The sequence below is a fragment of the Heterocephalus glaber genome, unplaced genomic scaffold (assembly GCF_053883595.1).
Source record: "Heterocephalus glaber isolate CG9 unplaced genomic scaffold, H.glaber_assembly_v1.0 deba00001610, whole genome shotgun sequence".
In the NCBI taxonomy this organism is placed as follows: Eukaryota; Metazoa; Chordata; class Mammalia; order Rodentia; family Bathyergidae; genus Heterocephalus; species Heterocephalus glaber.
The window spans coordinates 24,779,188-24,804,665 of record NW_028258381.1 but is presented as its reverse complement, the minus strand read 5'-3'; the positions used below and the strand labels follow the sequence as shown (position 1 = coordinate 24,804,665).

Sequence of the window (25,478 nt, the reverse complement as noted above, 5' to 3'; positions counted from 1 at the left end):
GATACATATATACATTGTATAATATTTAAATCAGGTTAAACATACCTCCTCAATTTGTACTTTATGGATAAAAGCATCAAAAATCCTTTCAGCTAGCTATTGGAAATGTATGATAAAATTATTTTTTAAATACATGATTGCACATGAGTACTTCTTGCCCCTAACTGTGACATAGCACCCAGGTTAACATTTCCTCACCTCTCCCCTAACTCACTTGTCTTCGGTAACCACCATCTTACTCTCAAGTTCTAGCGTATCATTTTTTTAGATTCCACGTATCAGTGAGATAATGCAGTACTTGTTGTTGTGCACATGGATTATTTCACTTAACACAATGATCTCCTTCCTCTTCCATCCATTTCACAAATGACAAGATTTTCTTCTTTTATGACTGAATACTATCTCACTTTGCATATTGTACCACACTTCCTTTATCCATTCATGACCTGATGAACACTCAGGTTGTTTCAATTTCCTGGCTGCTGTGACCATTGCTGCAATGATGCATGGCAGTACAGCACTGAACATCAGGAATACATATAATTAATATGTATCAATTAAAAGTTTAAAAAGTAGTGCTGCAGTGAATATGAAAATAAAAATGTCTTTATCATATATTGACTTCATTTGCTTTGAATGTATACTCAGTAGGAGGATTGCTGGATTATGCTGTAGTTCTATGTTTACTAGATTAAGGAATCTTCATATAATTTTTTATAATGGCTGTGCTAATTTACATTTCCTCCAATAATGTGCAAAATTTCCCTTTCAGCCTTTGGTAAAAGTTTTAGATAAATAACATTAATGCCATGACATACTAGTTGTCATGCCTATCATTTAATTTTAAATGTTTTCTCTCTGACTTATTCTTACATATCTATTCTCAACCTCCTCCTTTTCTTTCTTCCCAAAAATGTGAACGCTCTTCTGCTATCCCTAGAGTTCTCCAAATCATATGTATACACCACAATAAATGATCAACAGAAGAACACTCTCATGTAGCCACCACCAGATTTTACCTGTTGTTTTTCTTTGAGGCAACTTTCATCGTTTTTACAGATTTCTTGAAAAAATGTATAGTATCTTTTGGAAACACGGAGATATTTAATGCCTCAAACATTGGAGTGAGGAATGGAAAAAGTGCTATAATGAAGAGAAAGATAAAAGGAAACAGTGAAAATGTAAAATATATCTGGAGGAATTACATTTTTATACCTCTCAGGTAAGTAAAATCCATCAGGGTTTTCAAACGGGGTAATTCTGACACCTTTGCTTGGACTGCAAACCACTGCTTGACCAGGGCTTGTCACAGAGGGCCACAACCATAGCAGTGATCTCAGGAGCCAGTTCTGAATTGTTGTAGTGCCCAAAGGAGCCGGAATGAATTCTCTGACCTCTTATCATTTTACGTATTGGAATAGAGTCTCTTTTAATAAGCCAGGCTTTAGTCTGGTGCTGTTCAAGAAAGAGAAATCAGGATAGAACTAGTATGGCACATGTTTCTCAATCAGCATGGTATAAAGTCAGAAATAAAAAATAAAAGGAAAATTGAGAAGCACAAGTACATGCAAATTAATCAGTGCATTAAAGAAAAAATATAAAGATAATTAGAAATTATTTGGTATAAAAATGTGAAGAATATAACAAGTGTGAAGTTTGCTGAATTTTTCAGATCTAAAATTCTGTGTTTTTAGGTTCTTTAAATAAAAGATTATATTGTTTGCACATAGAGGTAATTTGACTTCTTCCTTTCCTATTTATATCCTTTTGTTTTTCATGCCTAATTTCTCTGGCTAAAATTTCGAATACAAAATTTAACAGGAATGAGAATGAACACTCCTGTCTTGTTCCCAATTTTAAAGGAAATTTCTCAATTTTCTCCATGCAGTATAAGGATGGCTGTCAGTTTCTTCTATATAACTTTTATTATATGAGGTAAGATCATGTAGTACCAAGTTTCTTTATGATTTTATCATGTAGGAATGTTGAATAGTCATAAGCTTTTTTTGGTACTTCTTATTGTGACTCAACCCAGGGCCTTCACAATGAGCTAAATCCAAGTCCTTTTCATACATTTGATTTTGAGACAGGGTCTTGCTAAGTCACCAGGCTAGGTTCAGATTTGCTATCCTTCAGCTTCAGGCTCTCAGAGTGCTGGGGTTAATGTGCCACCATATCCTGCAGCCTCAAAATTTTTTTCTACATCTGTTGAGATGGTCATGTGATTTCTCTTGTCATGTGTAATACACCTTATTTTTAGGGGTATAGTACATTTATTGATTTGTGTATATTGAATGATCATTGCTCCCTAGTTCACAAATTGCAAGAATTAATATTGTTAAAATAGTCATATTACCAAAAATGTCATATTGATTTAAAAACATCCCCAATAAAGTACTGATGACATTCTTTATGAAACTAGAAAAACAATCCTAAAATTTGTATGGAAGTCTACAAGACCCAGAATAACTAAAGCATTTTTAGGAAAAAAATTAAATAAAAAAGCAAGGCTGGAAACATCACAATATCCAATTTCAAATTATACAAAGCCATACTAACAAAAACAGCATGATATTAGCTTAAAAATAGGCATATAGAACAATGGAATCAAATAGATGCCTCAGAAACAAAAAGGAAATCATAGGAACAGACAAAGACTTACTGAATAAGATTGCAGTTGCATAGAAAATAATTGCAAGAATCAGCATATAGATCTAGATCAAATTGAAAAGCTTCTTAGCATTGTTTTAATTTGTATTTCTCTAATGGCCAGGAATGTTGAACTTTTTTTCATATATTTGCTGGCCATTTGCAATTCTTCTTCTCAGAAGAGTCTGTTCATTTCACTTGCCCATTTCTTGATTGGATCTTTTGTTTTAGGTGATCTAATTATTTTTTAGTTCTTTATATATTCTATCCTTTTCTTTTCTTTTCTTTTCTTTTTTTGGTACCAGGGATCAAACTCGGGTCCTTGCACTTGCAAGGCAGGCAGTGGGACTACTGAGCTAAATCCCTAGCCCTCTTTATATATTCTAGATATTAGTCCTCTGTCTGAAGAACAGCTGGCAAAGAATGCTAAGGTTAAATCTTATGCCAGAAAGAATGGCAATCATCAAAAAATGAAAAAAATGACAGAGCTGAGCCACATGGGCTGCCTAATAGCACCACCCCTTGGGTGCACAGAAGTGGAAGAGCTGAGCAGAATGGGTGCCAGCACCACTGTGCTGCCTGCTCTCCACCTATAGCCACTGGGCTATACAACACAGCACCTGGATCCACACCGAAGAGGAGCAGTGGGTCACAAAGGCCATTGTTCTGAGTTCCAGAAGATAGAGTAGAAGTGAACAAGAGAAAGAGGGCCTCTCTGAGGCTCCTTGATGGAAATTGTAGCCCACTGGAAAAGTGAAGAAAATCTCTGCAATAAATGCACAACAGACCACAGTACTTGGTAAGTTTGAGGGATCACCACCTCCAATCAGAACCTGGACTATCTTCAGTGGAAGGGCAGCTGAAACCTGCAGTAGTACCTTGCAGAATTCAACCCAGCAGTAGGTCAGAGAATTCAACTTGGGCCTTGCACCCAGAAATCAGCCTGAAACTCAGGGGACAGCTGCTGGCTTGCTGAGACTAATTGACTTAGATCTGCACACTCCTGCCCACACTGTCTATTGTGACAGCAGAGACATACCCGGAAGGAGGCCCTTTATTTTTATTTTTTATTTTCAAAGTAATTTTTTTCTGTTTTTAATAATTTTTTAATTCTTATTTTTTCTTGTTTCAATTTTTTCTTTTTTCTCTTTTTCTCTTCTCTGTGTGTGTGTGTGTGTGTGTGTGTGTTGCTCTCTTGCTCCCTCTCTCCCACCTTGTTTTTAGTTTCTCGCCCTTTTTGTTCCTGTTCCTGTCCTAATTCAAATTTCATTTTTTCTTTTTCTTTTATTCTCTCTTTTTCCTTCTCTCAATTCTCATTAGTTTTAAAAGGAAGTGAATACAGTTTCTAGCCTCCCTATTGCTGTTAAGTTGTTCTGTTTTTGTCTTTGTTCTTTCATCCTGCCTTTTTCTCTTCCCTTCAACAGCTTCCTATAGTTTGTGTGATCTGCCTGTGCCCTCTGGCCTCACTTCTAACCTTTCCCTATCCTACCTATCTATTCCTCACTCCCCAACTCCTTCTAAGACCCAATCACAAAGGGTAAAGTTGCTATATTGAAGAGTTTATTCACTATAAACATTCTTTGAGCTGGTCCTCAATTTTGATTGAATTCACATGTTTAAAGGTGATAGATTAATAAATGCCACAAACTCTCATTTTCTAAACTGTGCTTGATGCTATTGTTGTTGCTGATTGTATCACTAGGGCTAAGGTGTTGCGATTGATCTAATCAGTTGGACTTCCTGGTATACTGAAAACGAGATTGCCTATGAGTCATTAGAGACTCAAAACCTAAAGACCAGCTATATCTGGAAGATACTTCTGAGAAGCAATCATTCTATAAAGGTTCTATATACAAGCAACAAAGATACTTACAATAAGCAATATTGAAGTATCAACCCAGGAAATAAACAAAAATAATACTACCAACAACAAAAATAGAAATGAGAAAACACCTAAACAAGGCACAAAACCAGATTATCATCTCACCAAAGGCAAATTCTGGGGAAAACGAGGTGGAAAAGTGTGATAATGAATCACCTGGACACCCTGCATTGATGGCACAGGAAGTAACAAAACAGATGGATGAGGCTCTAGAAAAATTCAAAATAAAAATAATTTCCCAGATAAACACAGAGCTTGTGAACAGAATGAAAGACATGTTTAGAGACTGTAGAACAGAAACAGATAAAATAACAGATGAGCTCAGGACCATGATGGAAACCATGAATGCCCAGCACAGGAAAGAAATGGAAACTATGAAGACACAACATAGGAAAAGAATGAAATCCGTGAAACAGATTCAAGCAGATATCCAGGAGATTACAAACTCTATTGAAATCATTCACAGCAGAATGAGCAAATGTAAAGACAGAATATCAGATACAGAAGACAGGATGGCGGCCAGTGACCATGAAAAGAGAGATCTCTTAAAAATAGTAAGGGACCATGAGAAATCGATCCAGTAGCTCCTTGATGATGCAAAGAAGAATACTATAAGACTGATAGGAATCCATGAAAACTCAGGAGAAAGTACAAATGACATAAAAAACTGATCACAGAATTAATGATAGAAAACTTCCCAAACAGAGCAAGAGAATTTGACATACAGATGAGTGAGGCATATAGGGCTCCAGTTAGCCATGATCAAAGAAAATCTACATCTAGACATATAATAATCAAGATCCCTGAAACTGAAGAGAAGAACAAAATACTACAAGAAGTTAGAAAAAAGGAACAAATCACAAAGGGGAGCCCATCAGAATCACAGCAGACTTTTCAACACAAACCCTCAAGTCTAGGAGAGCTTGGAGTGAGGTATTTCAAGCCCTAAAAGAAAACAACCTCCAACCTAGACTGATGTATCCTGCAAAACTATCTTTCAAAATTGATGGGGAAATAAGATACTTCCACAACAAAGAACATGTGAGAAATTTCATGAATACCAAACCAGCACTCCAAACAATTCTAAACAATATCCTGGAAAAAGAAAATGAAGGTCACAACTCCATAAGGCCCAACAGAGCAAACCTACCAAGCAAGGCAAGAAATTAAAAGGAGAGGGGGGAAAATAAAAAATGAAAGAGCCAACAACAGGAAAACAACGTGACAAGGATAAGCCAATAAATATCAGTTATAACCATCAATGTTAATGGCCTCAACTCACCAATCAAAAGAAATAGACTGGCAGAATGGATTAAGAAGCAAAATCCAACAGTATGCTGTATACAAGAAACCCACTTAATTCACATTGAAATTCATAGCCTGAAAGTAAAAGGATGGAAAATAGTTCTCCATGTGACAGGAGCCCAGAATAAATTGGTGTAGGTACCTTATTTGAAGACAAAGTAGATTTCAAACCAAAACTAATTAAGAGAGACAAAGAAGGCCACTACATCCTTGTAAAGGGAACAGTCCAAGAGGAAGAGATGACAATCCTAAATATATATGCACCAAATATGAATGCCCCCAACTACACAAAACAAATATTAATGGACATGGAAAACCAAATAAGCAGTAATACAATTGCAGTGGGGACCTCACTACCCCACTGTCACAAATAGACAGATCATCTGGACAGAAAATCAATAACAAAATAATAGAACTGAACCAAGCTTTTGAACAAATGCACTTAACAGATATCTATAGAGTATTCCACGCCACAAAATCAGAATATACATTCTTTTTGGGTGTACATGGGTCATTCTCCAAAACAGACCACATGCTAGCTCATAGGACATGTTTAAGTAATCCAAAAGAATTGAAGTTATCCCCTGTATATTATCAGACCATAGTACAATTAAACAGGAGATCAGTAACATATGAAACCGCAAGAACTCCACAAACTCATGGAAATTGAATAACACCCTCCTGAACAACCAATGGGTCACAGAGGAAATTAAAGAAGAAATTAGACAGTTTCTACAGTTAAATGATAATGTCAATACAACATATAGGAATCTGTGGGACACAATGAAAGCAGGACTACAAGGAAAATTCAAAGCAGTAAATGCTCATACTAGGAAAACAGAGTGAGCTCAAATAAAAAACCTAATGCTGAACCTTTAGCTCCTAGAAAAAAAAGAGTGAGACAAAGTCAAAGGTTGTACAAGGGAGGGAATTATAAAGAACAGAGCAGAAATCAATGCAATGGAGGCTAAGAAAATGATATAAAAAATCAATGAATTGAAGAGTTGGGGTTTTTTTAAGTTTAACATTCTTTATATTTATAGGATTTTTTTCCATAGTAATTTCTCACTAGTATACTCAAATTGTTGTGTGATGAGATGGGTTTTCCACATATCTTAGAATTTCCTTCTATGAAGTGTTGCGCAATGACACAGAAATGTAAGCCCTTAGCTTTACTACATTCTTTTACATGCAGTGTTTTTTTCCCAGAAGTTTGGTTGGTTTTGGGTTTTTCTGTTTTATACTCTCAAATGTCACTTGACTAAGTGAAGTTCTTACCACATTTTTCTCTTCAGTGAGTATTCCCATATACTCCAGTATAACTGGAACAACCAAAGGCCTTCCAACCATATTTACATTCACAGCATTTCTTGATAGTATAACCTTATATGCACCCTCAAGAGAGTGGGAATAAGTGAAAGCTTTATTACATTGTTCACATTCATAGCATTTCTCTCCACTGTGAGTCCTTTCATGAACTTGAACTGAGCTTGAACTATTGAAGGTTCTATGACACATTTTACACTGATAGAGTTTCTCTCCACTATGCATTTTTCATGATCTTGAAGGGTATTAGAAACCCTGAATGCTTTGCCACATTGATTACAGGTGTAAGGTTTTTCTACAGTATGAATTCTTCCATGTACTTCACAGAAGCATGAAGTCCTGGAAGCCTTCCCACATTCTGTACACTTATAAGGTTGCTCTCTAGTGTACATTTTCACATGCCTCTGAAGCCTTGTAAGACAAACAGAGGAATTCCCACATTCCTGGCATTTATGAAGTTTCTCTCCAGTATGAGTATTTTTATGTAATTGAAAGATGTGGACATGTGAAGTCTTTACCACATACTGTACATTTACAAAATTTTTCTGTACCATGAGTGCTTTCATGATATTGCAGATTTACCAGGACACTGAAGGATTCACCACATTGTGTACCTTTGGGAGATCTCTCTCTAGTGTGATTCTTTTCATGAGTTTTATATGATGAGTAATATAGGAAGGGTTTCCCACAGTGCTTACACTGGTAGAATTTCATTCCAGTGTGTATGTTCATATGTACCTTAAATATTTGGTTACTACCGAAGACTTTCCCACATGCCTTACATTGATAGCTCTTCTCCCTTATATGACTTCTTTCATTTTTTTTAAAGGAACTGAGAAATGTGAAACCTGTGCCACACTGTTTACATTCATAAGGTTTCTCTGAAGTATGAGTACACTCATGCTTCCAAAGACACTGGTGATAAATGAATCCTTTACCACATTCCTTACATTCATATGTCTTCTTTCCAAATTTCTGTCTCTTGTATGGTCTGCACCCAGGATGTGATCTGAGGTGCTTACTAAGGAATGTTGGATACATGAAGACTTTCACACAAGCTCCCTTTACATGATGCTCCACAGGTTTGAGTTTCCTTGATGAGACTCAGATTTGATATTCTGATGTTTTCTCTACAATGAACAGTTGCTTTATTTTCACACAGTCTCTTGACCATATAGCTTTTCAGATTTCTTCCCACATTTTGGTCATCATCTTCAATGTTCCAGTCTTTCCATTTTTTTCCCACAGCAGTCAAGATCCTGATGGTTTCCGTCATCACATCTCTGTAGAGTCTTTTCTGTGAATGATCCAGCAGCACCCACTCTTCCAGGGTGAATTTCACAGCTGCATCCTCAAAGTCAACTGAGCCCTAAAACATCCCACAAATGGCACAGTAGGATGGTGAGACTGACAGCTTTGGGGATCAATCCTCAATTCCTGAAGATATTCCCCCCAATTTCTCTGGGGTGTCCAAATATTTACTGTTGGCAGAAAACCAAATCTCACTTTCTTATAAAATTTAGCAGTCATGAACATAGAAAAATTATTTCTATATTTTGTATGTTGGGGGGGGTCTTTGTTTGTTTTGCAAAACTGTCATCTGAACCCAGGACCTTTGCACTAAGCTTCATTTCTAGGCTATTTTATTTGGAGACAGATCTCACTAAGTTGCAAGGCAGAGCTCAAACTTGAAATCATCCTTCCTCAGCCCTCCAGAGTACTAGGATTACAGGCATGTGGCACCATGCCCAGCTGATTTCTGTATTTTTACCTCTACATACCTTACTGCTATCTACTAGTAGCACCAAATTCACCTTGAAGAAATGTGACAAATTTATTTCAAAGAAATGAAATTAAAGGCAACCAGTTCCTTATTAGACAAACTATTATTTTCAGGACAGGTTTAGTGACACATACCTGTAATTACACTCTGAAAGATTGAGGCAGGAAGATTACTACTGTTTTTTTTTGAGACAAAGTCTCATTTTGTAGTTCAGGCTGGCCTGGAACTCACAGCAATCCTCCTGCCTCAGTCTCCCAAGTGCTGGCATTATAAGCATGCGCCACCACACCTGGCCAGAAAGTTCACAATTTAGACCAATATAGCAAGATCTGGTCTCAAAACAAAAAAATATATTTAAAAGGGATGGGGATGTAGCTCAGTTCAATCCCCAGTACTTGGAGAAAAAAAACTATCATTTTGTACCTTAATATGCACTATTGATTCATATTTCATGAAACACAGCCAAAGCAGAATACTGTATTTTTATTTTTGTTTTTGGTACCAGGAATTGAACTCGGGGCCTTGTGCTTTCGAGGCAGGCGGCAGAACCACTGAGCTAAATCCCTGGTCCAGGAGAATAATGTTTTAATGCATAAATATACTCTTAAAATCATTACCATCAAAACACATCAGAGGCCAGGATGCCAGCGGATATTCAATATGTAACAAGAAACTAGATTGCTCAGAGGTATTCCATGCCCTTACAAATACTCAGAGCCAGGCTTAGTAGATAATGCCTGTTTTCATAGTTATGTGATAGGCTGGGGCAGGAAGACTCCAAGTTTGAGGCCAGCCTAGGTAAAATGAAGAGATCCATCCCAAAATTAAGAAGGCCTAGGGTATACACCAACAGTAGATGCTTGCACAGCATGTTCAATAGGCCCTGGGTTCAATCCCTATATGATCATTAATTGTGATATATCAACATAAATGGATTAACAAACACATAGCTGATTAGTGGAGCACACTTCTGGGTGTATATGTGGATGACTGACATGTAGACTACAAATTGAGGAGGGAAGACCCACCCTCAAAAATTTCATAAACAGATGGAAATTGAGCAACACACTTCTGAATAACCAATGGGTCACAGAAGAAATTAAAGGAGAAATTAGACAGTTCCTTCAATTAAATAACAATGACACTACAGCATATCAGAATCTATGGGACACAATGAAAGCAGTCTTACAAGGGAACTTCATAGCAGTGAATACACATATTAGGAAAACTGAACAAGCCTAATTAAACAAACTGATGCTAAACCTCAAGCTTCTAGAAAAAGAACAGTAGGACAAACCCAAAACTCATATAAGGGAGGAAATTATGAAGATCAGAGCAGAAATCAATTCAATGGAGACTAAGAAAATGATACCAAAAAATAATGAAGCCAAGAGTTGGTTCTTCAAAAGAACAAATAAAATTGACAAACCCTTAGCCAACCTTATCAGGAAAAGGAAATGAAAGGCCGAAATCCATGCAATTAGGAATGCAAAGGGTGAAATTACAACACACATAGCAGAAACCCAAAGGATCATCAATACCTACTTCAAAAACCTATATGCCAATAAGATGGAAATCACAGAAGAAATGGACAGATTCCTAGACACGTATGAATTACCAAACTTGAATGAAGAAGACCTAAAAATTCTAAACAACCCAATATCAACCAATGAAATTTTAAAAGTAATTAAAAACTTACCAACTCAGAAAAGCCCAGGTCTTGATGGCTTCACTGCTGAATCGTACAAGGCATTTAGAGAGGAACTACTGCCACTATTGTATAAACTCTTCAATGAAATTGAAAGGGAAGCAATACTCCCAAATTCATTCCTGGTAGCAAGCATTACCTTGATCCCCAAAGCAGAGAAAGACCAAAGAAAAAGAGAATTATAGGTCAATCTCACTAATGAACATAGGTGAAAAAATCCTTAATAAGATACTGGAAAATAGAATGCAGAAGATCATCAAGAAGATCATACACCTTGATCAAGTGGGATTCATCCCAAGTATGCAGGGATGGTTCAACATATGCAAATCATTCAATGTAATGCATTATATCAATAGAGCCAAGGACAAAAACCATATGACTATCTCCATAGATCTAGCAAAAGCATTTGACAAAATCCAACATGCATTTATGATAAAAACCCTACAAAAAATTGGAATAGATGATCTGTACCTCAATCTGATAAAAGCCATCTATGAAAAACCAACAGCCAATATCATACTAAATGGTCAAAAACTGAAATCCTTCACACTAAAATCAGGAACAAGACAAGGATGTCCATTATCACCACTCCTGTTCAATATAGTTTTGGAAACATTAGCCATGGCAATTAGACAAGCAAAAGCAATAAAAGGAATAAAGATAGGAAATGAAGAAGTCAAATTGTCTTTATTTTCAGATGACATGATATTCTATATAGAAGACCCCAAGAACACCACCAAAAGGCTTCTAGACCTAATAACCAAATTCAGTAGAGAAGCTGCATACAAGGTCAGCACACAAAAATCAATAACTTTCCTCTACACAAATGACAGACTCACCGAGACAGAAATAGGGCAAATAATTCCTTTCACAATAGCACCCCAAAAATATGAAATACCTAGGAATCCACCTAACAAAAGAAATCAAAGAACTCTTCTCTGAAAACTACAGTACTGTCAAAAGAGAGATTGAAGACGATATCAGGAAATGGAAAGACATCCCCTGCTCCTGGGTAGGAAGAATCAATATAGTGAAAATGGCCATACTTCCAAAACTGCTGTATAGATTCAATACAATCCCAACTGAAATCCCAGCAGCATACTTCACGGATCTTGAGAAAAACAATCCAAAAACTCATTTGGATCAAGAAGAGACCCAGAAGAGCAAAAGGAATTCTAAGTAACCAAGACATGGCAGGGCGTATCACAACCCCCAACTTGAAACAATACTACAAAGCTTCTGTGATAAAAACAGCATGGTGCTGGCAAAGAAACAGACCTGAGGACCAGTGGAACAGATTAAAAGATGCAGACACAATGCCAGACACACTCAGCCATCTCATCTTTGATAAAGGAGCCAACCACCCTCACTGGAGGAAAGATAGCCTCTTTAATAAATGGTGCTGGAAAAATTGGGTTTCAACTTGCCAAAGATTTAAATTAGACCTATATCTCTGCCCATGCAGTAAACTAAATTCAAAATGGATTAAAGATCTAAATATTAAAATAGAAACGCTGAACCAACTGGAACAGAGGTTAGGTAGAACTCTTGAAGACATTGACAAAGAAAAGATTTTATGAACAAAACCTCAGTTGCCGGTGAGCTAGCACAAACAATTAATAAGTGGGATCTCTTCTTATTAAAAAAGCTTCTGCACAGCAAGGAAAACCACCAACAGTGTGAAGAGACAATCTACAATGTGGGAAAAAATCTTCACTGCTTTTCCTCAGTTAAAGGCCTACTATCTTGAATCTATAAAGAACTTAAAAAAATCAGATCTCCCAAATTTAAAGAACCAATCGGAAAATGGGCATCTGAAATGAACAGACATTTGTCAGACAAAGAAGTAGAAATACCAAATAAACACATGAAAATATGTTCAGCACCACTGGTCATTGGAGAGATGCAAATGAAAACAACAATGAGACTACACCTCACCCCAGAAAGAAAGGCTGCTATCATGAAATCAACCAATAAAAAATACTGGCAGGGCAGTGGGGAAAGAGGAACCCTCCTCCACTGCTGGTGGGGTGTAGACTTGTGCAACCGCTGTGGAAATCAGTATGGATATACTCCAAAGAACTAGGACTGGAAGTCCCATTTGACCCAGCTATTCCCCAGCTGGGTATCTTCCAAAAAGAATTAAAAGAATCATATTAAAGTGATATATGTGCACCCATGTTCATAGCAGCACAATTTGTAATAGCTAAAACTTGGAAGCAGCCCAAATGCCCATCAACTGTAGACTGGGTAAAGAAAATGTGTTTGTTTTTTTTTACAAAATTGAGTACTACTCAACCATAAAAAATGAGAAATTAGAGACATTTATAGCTAAATGCATGCACATTGAGCCGATACTCTTAAGTGAAATAAATAGGACACACATGTTTAAATACCAAATAGTTTCTCTAGTGTGAGAAACTGAAAGTGTAAATAAGGACGAAAAGGTATAATAGATACTGTGAAATAGGAAGAAAAGGGGCAAAGGGGAAGGTGAAGTGGGAGGGGTAGGAGAAAGAAAAGGGAATGGAATTAATGTGAGAAAATGGAAAAATGGAAACAAAGTCTTTGTAAATAGGGAGTGATGGAGGGGTTGAAGGGAGGGCAGGGAAATGGGGAAAAATAAGAACCAAGAGAGATTATGTAAAGGTGCAAATTCCCAATGATGAATGTCATCATATTGTATGCCTAAAATGTACCAATGATAAGAATGAATAATTGATAATGCAAAATAGGAAGAAAAGGTCCAAAAGGGTAGGGGAAGTGGGAGGGGCAGGGGAAAGGAAAGAAGGGAGAGGAAAAATTATGAGAAATGGAAAAACTGGAAACAAAGTCTTTGTAAATAGGGAAGGGTGGAGGGGGTGAAGGGAGAGCTGGGAATGGGGATAAAATAAGAACCAAGATACATCTTGTAAAGTTACAAGCTCCCAATGAGAAATATAAAGGTATTGTATACTTAAAATGTACCAATAAAAGAATTTTTTTTAAAAGATTCTTAGAATTAATCATAAAATTAGTAATGTAGCAGGATACAAAATCCACACATAAAAAATCACTAGTGTTCCACCTTTTTTGCACTTAGGTACATAGTCCATGAAAGCAATCTTTAGAGCTTTTCTTTTTTTAGTGTAATAAGACTGTGATAAACAGTGGAAAAGTCAGTAAGAGAAAGTTATTCCTAAGGCTTTGAAAAGGAGAGGTTTTTTTCTTTTTGCTCTAAGACTTACATAAAACATTTGCTGTTGTGGGGACTTCTAGTTAGCTACATCTTACCAGAAAAGAAAATTGGTAGCAAGTAACAGGTCACCATTAGGTAACTCCACTAAACCATAGTAGAAGTACTTTTTTTTAGCAAGACTACTAGCAAAGATTGTTTGCTTTTTAAGTGAATCCATAGTTAACACACACACACACACACACACACAAACACATGCAATTACATGCACACACACCCCTCAGGTAGGTTGTATGTGGCAGAAGTTTTCTTTTTTCAGTGTCTACAAGCACTGAAACACCCTGTAAATTGCAAGATAGTTGCTTTCATTATGATCAGTTCAGATTTCATCTTTCACAGAAAATTATTGTTATATAATCAGTTAGCATGTATATCAATATGTATTCAAGTGACATTTAAAATATTAATGTTGACCTCTATTCCCTCTTTAAGATCCAGAACCCCAAAATAAATTGGCAAGCATTGCACGATTTCATTTCCTAGTTAAGTATGGCCAGTGTAGGGCAGTTTGTTCCCTTCAAGGAAGGAAACCTACTCCTAGCACAACTTTAGCAACAGTTTTATTTACATTGTGCTTGTTCAGTGGAAGCTGTTTTCTGACCTCCCTTTACCAGATTACAAAGTACTACTTCACTGTGCCACTTGAGCCTCCCAATGTTCTGTTTAAATGAAACAAGACCACCAGCCAAAATCTGACATAATATAGGAGCTGGAAGGGAATGCTTCAACCTGACTGCCTCTACCAGTTTTAGCTGCACACCACCTACAGACAGCCATGGAACTTTCTTGTCCCCAAGCAATGAGACCTAGGAAGATTGAGGTTAGAAAGATTAAGGGCTAGATCACCGCAGGTACTTGGAGTCCTTCGCATCTTGGGGCATGTAGCTCTCGCCCTGGAAAAGGGCAGCATTCTGGTGTTAGAAGAGCTAGCGTTGGGGTGTTGTTACCTAATTTGCTCTCTCAGAGATGGAAATATAGGACTGGAGGATGTGGCAGTGACAGTATGTTTGCTAGCATGTGTGAGGCCCTGGGAGTTACATTCCCAGAGACAGACAGACAGGCAGGCAGGCAGGCAGACAGAGCCAGAAAGCAATCCAAGCCTTACAGTTGTCCAATAGCTCAGGGCCAGTTGGCTAAAAACTTCTTTTTCTCACCCACGAGCTCATAATCACCTACTAGTGTCCATGATGCAACAAACAGCCTGACAATCTGACCGGCATTTCCACTGATATAAAACATTCTTTCATTGTGTAGTTAGGAACTTCTAACTTCAACCTTATCACCAACATAATTTTCCACTGTAACCCATTTCCTTGTGTTCAGATTTCCTGGTGAATCTATGGCCCACACGAATATATTTTCATAAGCAGATTTATTCCGTTTTGTTTTGCAGTACTGGGGATTGAACCTAGGGCCTCATGAATGCTAGGCATGAGCTTTACCACTGAGTTACATTGCCAGCCTGAGATGAGAGATTTTAAGTCAATAAGAATCATCTACAAAATAGTAGATATTACAGCCCATCTCTCACACTCTTTGGAGCTATTTAATACGTTCATGACAGGGCCATAATTCATATGTATTGCTGCGACTGGCTCTAAAGCACCAGTGGTACTTGCATGACTGTTCCATTGGGTGGCATGGAACAGTCCTATCAGGTGGCACACGCCAGAGGATGTGTGTTAAATATAGTGACTGGGTTTAAATAAGTAAAACAAATCAGGGCATGCAGTATAACAAAGACATGTAAGTGAGTCCAAAAGATAACCTCTATTAAGATTTAGCTTGACTAACTTATTTAGCTTCCACTTCCTCAATTTGTTCCTTGCCTGTAGGAAATTTCTCATTAATACTTAAAAGCTGGGGTATTCCGAGAAATTTTATCTTTATGCAGAACCCTCCCTTAGTTACTATATACCTAAAGTAAACATGCATCATTATGAAATAAGTTATCACTGCAAAAAATGAAAAAATGCTTAGTAGTCATCTACATCATGTTATTTTTAAAAAATACCTTTTTAATAAGACCTAAAAGTAACACAATGATTATGTAAGCTTTTCCTCCCAAACACATGACCTAAAGATTTATCTGCCATAGAACTGCTTGGATGCAAAGCTTTATTTCTGTATACAGATGTTATTTGTTAGTGATGGAAATCAAATTATTTTGTTCCTGTGTCGTTTGTGTCTAGCATTGAAGGAATGATATAATCATCACATCATTAGATTCTGGGGATTCCCCTCTCAAAAATGTTGCCTTTGATTTTTATTGTTGCAGCTTTAATTCTTAGAAAATGAGCCATTTCTTTTTAAATTACAATAATTGAAAAATTACATTTTGGGGGGCTTTGGGACCAGATCTCTCTCTCTTGATCAGGATGATCTGAAGCTCCTGGGTTCAAACAAGACTCCTACCTTATCTTCCTCATTAGTTGGGGTTACAGGTGTGTCCTGCCATGCCTAGCTACAAATTAAGAATCTTTTAAATAAAAGGGATACTCCTAAATTAAGTTAGACCTTAAGGGCTAACTGTATGCACTCATATAATAACAATCTGGAATATAGAAAATGGAGGCACTGTTTTGAGAAGAAAAGAGGCGATTTAAAAAGACCTATAATAAAATGTTTAGCACCATGCAGAAATTGTTGATTTAAATAATAATCAGAATATTTTACATATAACAAGCATTCCCATTATATCATAATATTTTGCCTACAAAATTTAATAGCTCATTCCTTCAACTGCAGATGTGTTGACTTGGTTTTTTTGTTCCAAGTTCTAGTGCTGTAGTGCCTGTCAGTGTTTAGAAGTGTGCATTTTGTAACTCATTTTAGTATGCTACTTTTATGTTTAATTTTGTGCTTTTAATAAAGTATGTGAATTTCAAAAACAAAAACAAAAACAAATCACTAGTGTTCCTGTACACTAATAATGAACCAACTGTGAAAGATTAGGAAAGATAATACAATAGCACCAAGAAAAATTAAATACTAATTTCTCATTTTTTATGGCTGAGTAGTACTCCATTTTATAAAAAAACCACATTTTCTTTATCCAGTCTCCAGTTGATGGGCATTTGGGCTGTTTCCAAGTTTTAGCTATTACAAACTGTGCTGCTATGAATATGGGTGCACATATATCACTGTGGTATGATTCTTTTAATTCTTTGGGGAAGATCCCCAGCAGTGGAATAGCAGGGTCAAATGGGACTTCCAGTCCTAGTTCTTTGGAGTATCTCCATACTGATTTCCACAGTGGTTGCACCAGTCTACACTCCCACCAGCAGTGGAGAAGGGTTCCTCTTTCCCCACAGCCCCGCCAGCATTTGTTATTGGTTGATTTCATGATAGCAGCCATTCTTTCTGGAATGAAGTGGGATCTCAGCGTTAGCATTTATAGCTAAGTGGATGCACATTGAGGCAATACTCTTAAGTGAAATAAATAGGACACACGTGTAAATACTGAATAGTTTCTCTGGTGTGAGAAACTGAAAGTGTAAATAAGGACTAAATGTATAATAGGTAATGTGAAATAGGAAGAAAAGGGGCAAAGGGAAAGGAAGTGGGAGGGCTAGGGGAAAGCATAGAAGGGAATGGGATTAATATGAGAAAATGGAAAAATAGGAACAAAATCTTTGTAAATAGGGAGGACTGGAGGCGTTGAAGGGAGGGCTGGGCAAGGGTGAAAAATAAGAACCAAGAGAGACTATGTAAAGGTGCAAATTTCCAATGATGAATGTCATTATATTGTATACCTAAAATGTACCAATGATTAGAATGAATAATCGATAATGCAAAATAGGAAGAAAAGGTCCAAAGGGGTAGGGGTAGTGGGAGGGGCAGGGGAAAGGAAAAAAGGGAAAGGAAAAAATGATGAGAAATGGAAAAAATGGAAATAAATTCTTTGTAAATAGGGAAGGTTGGAGGGCGTGAAGGGAGGGCTAGGAATGGGGAAAAAATAAGAACCAAGATGCATTATATAAAGGTACAATTCCCAATGAGAAATGTAATTGTGTTGTATACCTACAATGTACCAGTAAAAGAATTTAATACGATAAAAAAGAAAAATTAAATACTTAAGAATTAACCTAATTAAGGAAGTGAAAGACCTCTATAATAAAAACTACAGTACTCAAAGAGTAAATCAAAAAAGAATCAGAAAATTGAAAGATATCAACTACTCCTGATGAGCAGAACCAATAAAATAAAAAACCATATTTCCAAAATTAATATACACATGTAATGCAAATTCCAACAGTATTGGGAACACATTGCATTCTATTATATTTCTTCCACCACAAAATCTACATGATGCTTTTAACCTCCAGGGTGATGGAGGAGGAATGACAACCCCCATCACATTTCAGAATTCATCAATGGGCTTATAGGCAATTTTACCTCATTCCAGGTAGGGCCAGAGCTCTGCCATTGTCCATTCAGAAGGCTTTGGCTGAGGAATCTGTCCACCTACTAATTCTGTGTGGACATAATCTTGTATTCAAAGATTAACACCTGTGGTTCTAAACCTAGATCATCCAACTTTCAGTAATGGTTTTACTAGTAATTTGCCATGTAAATTTTAGTAGGTCATGTAACATTTTTAGGGCTTTGCTCATCTGTGATAGTGAGTTCCTAATACTAGCTATTAAGATTGTTGGACTGATTTCATCAGTTAATAAAACTAATTTCTCAGAACAATGAATATTACCTTTTTTGTTTAAGTTCTCTGTGTGCACTTCTCTATGCGTGTGCATGCACACATGTGCACGTGTGTGTGTGTGTGTGTTTCTGCATTTCCAGTTGAGAAACCACTCCAGAACTGAGAGCCTAGGACCTCCATGATGACAATCTTCTCCTGGGTTGGTCCTATTTATCTCTGTGCTCCATCCTGCCCTCAGGAGCTCTTGGCGCTTAGTTAGGCTGGCAGCTCTGAGAGACCACTGGTGATATAAATGAGACTAATCAGGTGAGCATTTGCATTAGAAACTCTTAGAGAGACACAGAGGCTGAGAGAGGCAGGTAGTCTAGACTGAGGATTGGGATTGGGAGAAGAAGAACCAACCGAGGCCTGTTAGGTCAATTATCTCTTGAACAGATGAGGAAACTGTGAGACCAAGATGAACCTAAGAAACGCCATCTTCTCCTGAAGATGAACTTCCCTCATACCCCTCCTCATACAGAGTGCATTTTAGTAACTGCTTGTTCTGCTTCTGTAAACTTGCTTCATCGCTTCTCGGAAAGGGATGGTGCCTGGTGCCTCCCTTCCCCGTGAATTGCCCTAACCTGACAAGGCAGCAAGATAGCTCAGTGGTGAAAAATGTTTTGCAACTGAGTAAGAAAACATGTAGATCCCCCCTTGAACTTCTTTAAATAACCATCTATAAAAGCTGTGCTGTTATAACAACCTATAAAAGCTGTGCTGTTCCCGGACTTGGCACTTCACTCTACTAGAGGGTGGAGTCCATGCACTTGAATAAACTCTTTTCAGTTTTAACTTTGTCATTTGTCCCAGTATTTGGTGATTTACCAGCTCGCTTGGTACAACAAAAACAAGCCTGGGTATAACTATACCCACACTCTCACACTTTCCATCCCCCAAATTTTGTTAATTCTGCTTTTGTGTCATTCAAATGCAGTAAGAGTTAAGGAAAAAAGGAAGGGAGAACAGTCAAATTGAAACTGCGTCAAGTTGGGAACTTCACTAAAATGTTCCTATATTCCATAATATCTGTCAGAGTTTGTAATTCAATATTTTTATGTTTGTTTATTTGGTCAGATTCTCCCAGGACTATTACATGTTAAACTTCTCGAGGGCATGGATTTTGATTGTCTTATTTAGTGCTTGGAACACATTCTGAACATAGGCACACAGCACAATCAACACAGTGACATTGTGCTGAGGCACTCATGTCTACCAATGAAAAAGGACATGTTCCCAGTTCTGCCCTTTCCCTCACCACCCCAAATCACAAGGCCCAGAAGAGCTGGCTATTCCCTTCCTCTAACCACAAATTTTAGATATCTCCTGGTTTTTGTCAAATTGGCAAAATCAAGTCTATTGTACTGAGAAGGAGGCCTTACCTGACAGAAAAATAACTTTGCTTTCTTCTCCTTTTATGCACAATCAAGATTAGGAATTGTAAAATTTTAATCCAGTGCAAAAATCATTCCAGAGAAATGCTACCCCCTACACTGAAACTTTTTCAGTGAGTCAGTGGAAATTAAGTTAGACTTCCCATGAGGATCTGGCTCTGGATGTATCAACATACTAGTTCTGGCTAGGTGGTGAAGGTCAAAAGGAATTTGTTCTCAGTAGAACCCCACTGAGAACAGTGAAGCTTCTGTCTTCTAGCTGCCAACAACGTTGGTGGAATAGAGGAAACAAATGCAGGTAAAGGTTGGAGGCTTCCACAGCAGGCGATTGTGATCAGGCTAGGTCTGGTGGATCACCCTCTTCAAATCATTCACCTGGACTTTCAATTATAAGAAAGTTGCCCCTGTTTAGGGGATAAATTCATGCTTGTCAAAGTATCAGAACTATTATTTCTGAAATTCAAGGTGAATGCAAGAGAGAATGACTCAACAAAAGAACAAATCAGAAAGGCAAGATGGAGTTAGGTCAATGATTGGGCCCTCCACCAGGTTTAGGGCAATGATTGCAGAATTTGAGGCACTTCTTGCCTGATCTGAAACAGGATATCAAAAAAGCTGGGAGTTGACAATCTTTCTATTATGGTTATTTTGTCATTCTTCAAAATATTCTGCCTTCCTTCATCTTGGTGTCTTTAGCTTTGAAGGGGGAGGAGAGATTAGGTAAAGTTACATCGAGTATGAATGTTCTCTAAATGATTAACATCTCCACATGCAGAATTCAGTAGGAATCTCACTCAAGTTTTAAGGTAGCATACTGAGAAAAATGCATCTTGAAGACAGAGATGGCAAGCAGTTATCCTGTATTTATTTACTCATTGAACATCTGCAGACAAAAATGAAGAACCAATGCTTTACTAAAATACATGAAAATTTGAAATCAGACTGATTGTGATCCTTGTATCACCAAGTCTATGAACCAATTGTCCTCTGACACTGACATCTAAGCCAAATGCCTCCCTGAGTGTCATCTGAGATTTCACTTTTATCTCTTGTAAAGGAAAAGAAAAAAAAGATAAGGCATTCAATATTGATAGGGACTTTTTCTCATACCAATATGATTAATTTTACATTGCTCAACTGTAATTATCATGGTTCTTATCTCTCTAAAGTCAGAAGAACATCTCAGTGTTAGTCATCTACATATTCTAAGCATTTAAACCAGACATTTAAAGAGGCATATCAATTTCTTCAATAAGTATGTGAGTAAATGAAAGACTAGAGGATTTGGGATGTTCTTCCAACACATAGTGTCTTTCTGCAAGTGTATAGTACAACTCTTAGTATTCAAAGCTCTTAATGTTTGAAGAGATTACTCTCTATTGAATTGAATTCACAAAAAGCATGCCACTTTTCATTGCCCTTTGTAGAACAAGGCCATTGCATTTGTTAGAACATGGTGCTAGCTGTGTTTTATTCTCAAGGAGTTGTTCCTATTGGTATAAATCCCCAACCAGGTGTGAGAGGACAAGAGGTGACCAGACCAAGTAGAAGGTCACGTTACCCTATGGTATAACATCATATTTGCCAATTAGGTGTTTTGGAGTAGGATGAATTCATATTAGTTCCACAGTAGATTTTTATCAAAAAATATTCATACAAAAGGCTTTGGTTAGAGGGAGCTGATTTCATTAGCAATTTTTATTAGATGACACTGTAATATCTCAATGTTTGAAAGCATTCTGTACACCTCTCTGGCTGGGAACAAAGAGAAGCAGGTCCTCCACAACATTAGCCTTTGAAATGGCATGACTCACCTCTTTCTTTCTCTCTGCTGTATGAGATGGAGTGCTGGTTGTGGAAGACACATGGGGAGTCCTGCCACAAGACTATAATGGAAGAAGGAACCTAGATGTGAAGGAATGGCTGCTGCCCCCTTGACTCCTCCTACACTCTGTAGTGGCTCTTGTTAGGGAGTGGCAGGTGTTGAATACTACTGTGCCAGGCAGCACAGGATTTCTCAATCTGTCTTCATATTAGCTTTAGAGAAAATATTTTGTTATGATAGAAATAGCTATTTGGAAGCCACATTCAGGCATTGAGCCTCAGTTTGTAAATCTGTACAGTGGAGGTAGTAGTGTTATGTTACTAGATAGCATCCAGTGATGAAAAATGAAGTGGCAGAAGTATATTAGAATTCTCTAGATTTTCAATCCCACTATGCTTGGGTATTATCTCCAAACTTCTCATGTTTGTATTTTGCTTCTACTCAAATTTGGTTCCTTTTTTATTTTATTTTTATTCTTTTAAATTTTTTATTAGTATATGTTTGTGATACATAGTAAATACATTGATCACGGGCAACTGGTACATGAACATATCCTAATCTTCTTTTTTGTTACCCCTTTCCTTCCACTCCCTCCAATCTCCCCTCACCTTCATATCACCTTCTCTTCTCCTTATAACTTATCTCTCTTTTTTCTATCATCTATTTTTTATTTTGCCCTTTAAATTATTTATGCTTTGGGTTTTTCATATAAGAGAAGCCATGCCATATCTGAGCTTCTGTGTCTTTTTAAATTTACTTAATATTGCTGTCATTTTAAAATAGCTCTGGGAGGGGCTTTATCATCCCTGAGTTTCCGCAGGTATAGCCCGTGAATACCTTTGACAAAGCACATGTGCTTCTCTCCCTCCATGGAATGCTACTGCTGAGAAAGATGCTTATGTGGCTTACAGCGCACACCTGGCACAATAACTGCACATGACCTTCATCCATTTGGCCATGAATCACGTATGAATGAATAGGTGTAGATGTCTTTCACACTTTCCAATGGAAGCTATAGATGTCATCTGAGGTCTCCTAGAGAAAGCCTTCACGAAGGCTACCTACGGTGATATAACTATTTCAGGATGTTAAAGGAGGAAACAGAATCAGGAGAGGTATTTGTGAGTTAACACATTTTACCAATAAGTTACCGTATTCTCAGGGCAGTGTCTGGCAGCCCTGGTGGTGTCTGGCAGAGTCTTCAGCCCAAAAAGGTAAGGGAAGTGCTGGAGAAGGGTGAGTATCATTTTCTACAAAAGGTCTGGGGGTGAGAAAGAAGGAAGAGAAAAAGAAATGCACTTTCTCAGATTAAACTTCTATTTCTGTTATGTTAAGGATGTTGAGCTTTTGATTGTCATTAAATCCAGGTATCCTGAACCCCTGGGGCATGGAGTAGTAAAGATCTGTGACCTGTTTGGAACCTGCATAGGTGCAAAGTCAGTAAGAGAAGCTCCTCTATATTTACATTTGCTCCATATCGCTTACAGCACCATCTGAGCTCTACATTCTGTCAGATCAGTGGCAGTATTGGATTTTCATGTGAGCATGAACGGTATTGTGAACTGAGCTTGTGAGAGATCTAGGCTGCATGCTACTTTGAATCATCCTAAAGCCACACCCAGCCCAATCTGGAAAACCTCTCTTCTATGAAACCTGGTGCCCAAAAGGGATAACATTCCCCACTTTTCACATTGCCGCTGTAAAGGGGCACTGGGCAAAGAAATGACCCGGTAGTTCCGTGGCAGAGAAAGATCTTGGAGAGTTCCAAATAATTCCCTAATAAGAACTCTAGGTTATTATTTTTCCCCCTTCCCCTGCCCTCCCTTCAACTCCTCCATTCCTCCCTATTTACAAAGATTTTGTTCCCATTTTTCCATTTTCTCAAATTAGTTCCATTCTTGTCTTTCCTTTCCCCTACCCCTCACACTTCCTTCCCCTTTGCCCCTTTTCTTCCTATTTCACATTACCTATTATATATTTTGATCTTTATTTACACTTTCAGTTTCTCACACCAGAGAAACTGTTCGGTATTTATACATGTGTGTCCTATTTATTTCACTTAAGAGTATCACCTCAATGTGCATCCACTTAGCTACAAACGTCTCTAATTTCTCATTTTTTATGGTTGAGTAAGATAAGAATCAAGAGAGATTATGTAAAGGTGCAAATTCCCAATGATGAATGTCATTATATTGTATACCTAAAATGTACCAATGATTAGAATGAATAATCGATAATGCAAAATAGGAAGAAAACATCCAAAGGGGTAGGGGTAGTGGGACGGGCAGGGGAAAGGAAAGAAGGGAAAGGAAAAATGATGAGAAATGGAAAAAATGGAAATAAAGACTTTGTAAATAGGGAAGGGTGGCAGGGGTGAAGGGAGGGCTAGGAATGGGGAAAAAATAAGAACCAAGATGCATCATGTAAAGATACAAGTTACCAATGAGAAATGTAATTGTGTTGTATACCTAAAATGTACCAATAAAAGAATTTATGAAAAAAAATGGAATCCAAGAAAGACCTCAAGGAAATTGAATCAGGTTCACAAAAACAAGAAATAGAAGTTGAGGAAATTGTTTACATTCATCTCTTTGAATCCATTGTATTAAATATGTATAATATTAAACACAGAAAAATTTAAAATTAAAACAAGAAGAACTGTAGGTTAGAAGCCTCACTGTCTTCAGAGAATTGTTCTGCTGTTTGAAGCTAAGATAGCACTTGAAGGATTTCCCTAGGTGTATTCGTTACCACTGAAATGAATGGAGGTGAAGGACATAAAGTGCATTTGCTCCTCACTGGAAGCAGATACCAGTCTCAATACATGGGAGGTAAGTCCCCAAAGAGAACCCCATGTGCACACATTTGTTGAACTGTCTGCCTCTCTGCATTACAGATTTGGACATTTCCCCACTTTTCAGACTCCCACCACAAAGGGGCACCTGGCAGAGAAATGACAGGGTAGTTCTGTGGCAGAGAAAGATCTTGGAGAGTTCCAAATGTTTCCCTAATAACAACTCTAGGTTAGAAGCCACACTCCCTTCCCACAATGGTTTTGCTGTTTGAACTGAATCTATAATGGAAAGGTATTCGCCAGGTGCTTTTGGCCCCATTGAAGTGAATGGAGGTGCAGGACACAAAGTGCATTTGCTCCTTCCTGGAATCAGATACAATTCTCAATATATGGGAGGTCAGTCTCCAAAGAGAACCCCAAGTGCAGGCATTCATTCGACTGTCTGCCTTTGCATGCCAGCTTTGTATACCTCCTCATACTCAGAATGCTACCACAAAAAGGCACCAGGCATAGAAATGACAGAGTAGTTCTAATCTTCTATTTCTAAGGTAAGTAGATAAATAACAGGGCTCTGAGTCCAGAAAATGAGGTGCTATAATATGCAAATGGTAGGGAGCTTACTAGTTACAATGATTGCTCTTATAAGCCTCCTCCTAAATCACCTCTGGGGGCCTGCTCTTCACTTACTGAATGATCACTCATTTATCTAAAAGCAGGGAGCCATCTGCTCGGACACCCACTGGCTCAGAAGGAAAAAAAAAAACTTGCAGTCATATTTTTTGAAATCTTGTATATCAAGTGTGCTGTCTGTAGAAACAGTGGCCATAATATTTGTGGTTAATGTGTTTGGGGTCTGCCTTCCATACAAGCTGCTTCTC

At 37.6% G+C, this 25,478-nt stretch overlaps 2 protein-coding genes across 4 annotated transcripts in view; one reads left to right on the top strand and one right to left on the bottom strand.

The window, feature by feature from the left end:
- Positions 1–22,420, bottom strand: part of LOC110348143 (cytochrome P450 3A4-like) — a 28,931-nt gene extending 6,511 nt beyond the window's left edge. The window contains exons 1-2 of the mRNA XM_087196518.1: positions 22,415–22,420; positions 8,361–8,531 (exon numbers count right to left, since the gene is read on the bottom strand). Coding sequence (XP_087052644.1) covers positions 8,361–8,531; positions 22,415–22,420 — 177 coding nt within the window. The remainder of the gene's footprint in view (positions 1–8,360; positions 8,532–22,414) is intronic.
- Positions 1–25,478, top strand: part of LOC147822658 (uncharacterized) — a 133,891-nt gene that overhangs the window by 107,583 nt on the left and 830 nt on the right. Inside the window, exons 2-3 of one of the 3 annotated variants that reach the window (XR_015445270.1) lie at positions 22,969–23,020; positions 23,174–23,345. Coding sequence is in view for 1 of the 3 variants with exons in the window: in XM_087195805.1 (XP_087051931.1) it covers positions 22,969–23,020 (52 nt within the window). In the remaining 2 variants the exon portion in view is untranslated. The other 2 variants (XR_015445271.1, XM_087195805.1) reach the window with 2 other exon arrangements.